This window comes from Quercus robur, chromosome 11, assembly GCF_932294415.1.
Source record: "Quercus robur chromosome 11, dhQueRobu3.1, whole genome shotgun sequence".
NCBI lineage: Eukaryota > Viridiplantae > Streptophyta > Magnoliopsida > Fagales > Fagaceae > Quercus > Quercus robur.
The window spans coordinates 53,285,188-53,288,478 of record NC_065544.1 but is presented as its reverse complement, the minus strand read 5'-3'; the positions used below and the strand labels follow the sequence as shown (position 1 = coordinate 53,288,478).

The window sequence follows — 3,291 nt, the reverse complement described above, 5'->3', positions numbered from 1 at the left end:
AGGAGTAGTCAGGAGTTTGACCATAGAGAAGCTCAAAAGGCGATTTGTTGTGTGTAGTTGGTGAAGGAATACGATTAATGGTGTGCACAGCAGTGAGTGCGGCCTCACCCCAAAAGCGCTCAGGAAGAGAGGCAGAAATGAGAAGGGAGCGGACAACATCAAGAATGTGACGATGTTTTCGTTCTGCACGACCATTTTGTTGAGAGGTGTAAGGACAAGACCGCTGAGGAAGAGTACCATGTCTGTCTAAAAAGGATAGAAAAGATTTATCATTATATTCTTGAGCATTATCTGATCGAAAGACTTTAACGGTGCGATTGAACTGTGTTTCAATCATTTTATGAAATGTTTGGTAAATAGACACAAGTTCAGACCTATGGTGAAGCAGATAAATCCAAGTATACCGAGAAAAATCATCCACAAATATGACAAAATATTTAGATCCCCCCTCAGTGGGAACAGGTGCAGGACCCCAAATATCAGAATGTATAAGATCAAAAGGGGCAGATGAAAAAGAGTCACTTTTATTAAAGGGCAGTTTTGTTTGTTTGCCAAAATGACAGGAAGTACAATCAAATTTTTGAAACTGAACTGAACCTAAATGACCTTGAGAAGCCAATAATTGAAGACGAGATAAGGATGGATGACCAAGACGAGCATGCCATAGATCAGGTGAGGAGGTGGCAGTGGTAGCAGCTGCAGAAACAACTTGTGAAGGAATCTTCAAGTCATGAACCTCAAACATGCGACCAACCTTACGGCCTGTCCCAAGCACTTGACCCGTCCGGGGATCCTGCACATCCACACCATGATTAGTAAATAGAAGATCTACGCCTAATTCGCAAAGTTGACCAACAGAAAGCAAATTGAGGGATAACTTTGGAATATGAAAAGTGTCACTAAGGGATAAACAAGGAGAAGAGATTGTTCCTTTATGACTAACAGGCATAGGAGTTCCATCAGCAGTGTAAATGGTGATTGGATGTTCTAAGGGTGCCTTATCAGAAAATTGGGATTCATCAGGAGTCATATGGTTACAACATGCAGTATCAAAATACCAAGGTTGTTTACCTGAGGTGACAGAAAGGGCAGTGGAAGTGCGGGATAAAACATGTTGAACAACTGCCTCAATATCAGCCGTAGTAAGTGAGGAAGCCAAAGATGGACCTGTAGGAACCGATGGATCTGAAGGACATACAGCAGCTGCCTGAGGAAGAGAAGCTTTATTCTGCTCTTGCACAAATTTCTGTAGCTTACGACAAACAGAGATGTCATGGCCTCTGGCACGGCAAAACTTGCAGTGAGTACCTTTGGAAGACTGAGAGGTGGGACGCCCGGAGTTTATTCGCGGAGGAGCAGTGAATGCAACAATGGGAGGCTGTGGTGAGGGTGTAGCCAATACATGATCAGATGATGTCATGTGATAAGTAGGTCGACGATTCTCCTCAGAAATGAGCTCCTTTACTGCAGCATCAAGAGAAGGAGTAGGAGACCGGCTAAGTAGAGAAGCCCTAGTAGGCTCAAAATCCTCACGTAAACCCATCATGAAGTGCATAAATCTACGGCGATCCCGATATTTGACAAAGAGCTCAATGTCCTTAGAACACACCAGTGGAGGATCTGCAGCAGAGAGTTGTTCCCACATAGTAGAAGTCTGAGAATAAAAATCAGAAATAGACTGACCTGTCTCTTGGCGCATTTGATAAAGCTTTGATTCAATGTGAAACTCCAAACTTGAATCATTAGTGCAGTTATAACGATCGGCCAAAAATTTCCAAGCAGCCTCAGCAGTTTCAAGACGAGGAAGAAGATTATGAATGGAGGGAATAGAGGTATTGATAAACCAAGATAAGATCTTACTCTGAATACTCTCCCATTCCTCTAGACGTTCTTCATAATCGTCTGTTGTAACAGCAGTCTTGGAAGACTCTTCAGCAGCTGTGGCTTTGGACTTAGGGTCTGGTACTGGCTTAGGAATTGAACCAGTCACATATCTCCACAGTTTACGACCCTTGAGAAAGACGGTCATATTCTGAGACCATGCATGATAGCTAGTAGGACCATCCAACATGATGGTGATAGGACGTATGATATCTCGTTCACTTTGTTGAGCCATAATGAAGAAAATGACCAAAAAGTGAGATTTAGATACCTCAAATGCAGAAACGGAGCCCAAAATCAGAATCTACGCGAAAAACTGAGCAAGACAGGTCCGGTTGAAAATTTTTGACTTGGTCAACGGTCAAAGTCAACGGTCGAAGTCAACGGTCAACGGTCAGAGCTGGTCAAGTCAACGGCTGACGTGTGCTGACGTGGCAGTGTGACGTCACACTAGGGCTGACGTGGCAGTTCGCGAATGGCAGCTGGCGCGTGGGGCGCGTGTGGCGCGTGTGGCGCGTGGGAGACAGCTGGTCTGGCGCGTGGGAGCGCGTGAGTGAGAGTGGCGGCGCGTTGGCGGCGCGTGGAGGCGCGTGGAGCGCGTGTTCGTTGAGGCAGAAACTTCGGGAGGCGCGTGGCGGCGCGTGTGAAGTGTTTTCTGGCCGTTCTTGGTTGGGTTTTGCTCGGGATTGTCTGTTCTGTCACTCAATGCCTTTTCTTTGACAGTTGGATGAGCAGAACAATGAGATCCGAGAGTTGCTGGGACTGTGGGCGTGACGGCGGTGACTCGCTTCTGTCAGTGGCTACTGGATGAAGGCGAGGGCAGCGGAAGAACGCCGGAGATGTCCACAGGAACCAGAAAGTCAGAGGAATGGCTCTGATACCATGTTAAGAATATAAAGTGTGAGAAAAACTGAATAGTTTGTATATTGATGTGTGTATAATAATGTACAATAGAGAGCCTTATATAGGCTAGATATGTGTGCAGTACAAGTAAAAGGAGTAAACTACAAGTACAGTATACTGGGCTAAGCCCAATGGGCTAAACTAGTCTAAGCTATACACTAACAGTAACTATGAAATATGTAAGGAGAGAGAGAGAGAAGAAATTGGTATATGCAACTCGTATTTGAAATTGTCTCAAGTGAATATCATACAAGCTAATCAGATGGCTTAGGTAACCTTTATTCAAAGTCAACATTATCTACAGTCATGAATCATCTTAGACTAGTGTGAAAGCATTGTAACCGTGAAGTGGGCAATGTCATTCCCTCAGAAGCAAACAGATATTATTGGTTTTATTTCTTCAACGCTATTTTCTTGACTTTGATGAAGTTGGTGGGCATGGTTTCGTGCACAACTAGGACTTAGCTTCGAGTAGTATTTGTACTCTATTATTCCATTGCCGTCAGG

General features: G+C 44.5%; 1 protein-coding gene across 1 annotated transcript; it reads right to left on the bottom strand.

The window, feature by feature from the left end:
• Positions 1–501: 501 nt before the first annotated feature.
• On the bottom strand, positions 502–2,945 carry LOC126706780 (uncharacterized). Its single transcript, XM_050406330.1, has 2 exons — positions 1,072–2,945; positions 502–793 (listed from the first exon to the last, which is right to left on the bottom strand). The coding sequence occupies exons 1-2, from the start codon at positions 2,114–2,116 to the stop codon at positions 756–758; spliced, it is 1,083 nt and encodes a 360-aa protein (XP_050262287.1). The 5' UTR covers positions 2,117–2,945; the 3' UTR covers positions 502–755.
• Between the last annotated feature and the right edge of the window lie 346 nt (positions 2,946–3,291).

What these genes read in the sequence shown, in the direction of transcription:
- LOC126706780 (XM_050406330.1), bottom strand. Translation starts at nt 2,116, where the DNA reads ATGGCTCAACAAAGTGAACGAGATATCATACGTCCTATCACCATCATG. An exon ending in TGCCCTTTCTGTCACCTCAG is followed by an intron (nt 794 to 1,071) that starts GTAAACAACCTT and finishes GTGGATGTGCAG; the next exon opens with GATCCCCGGACGGGTCAAGT.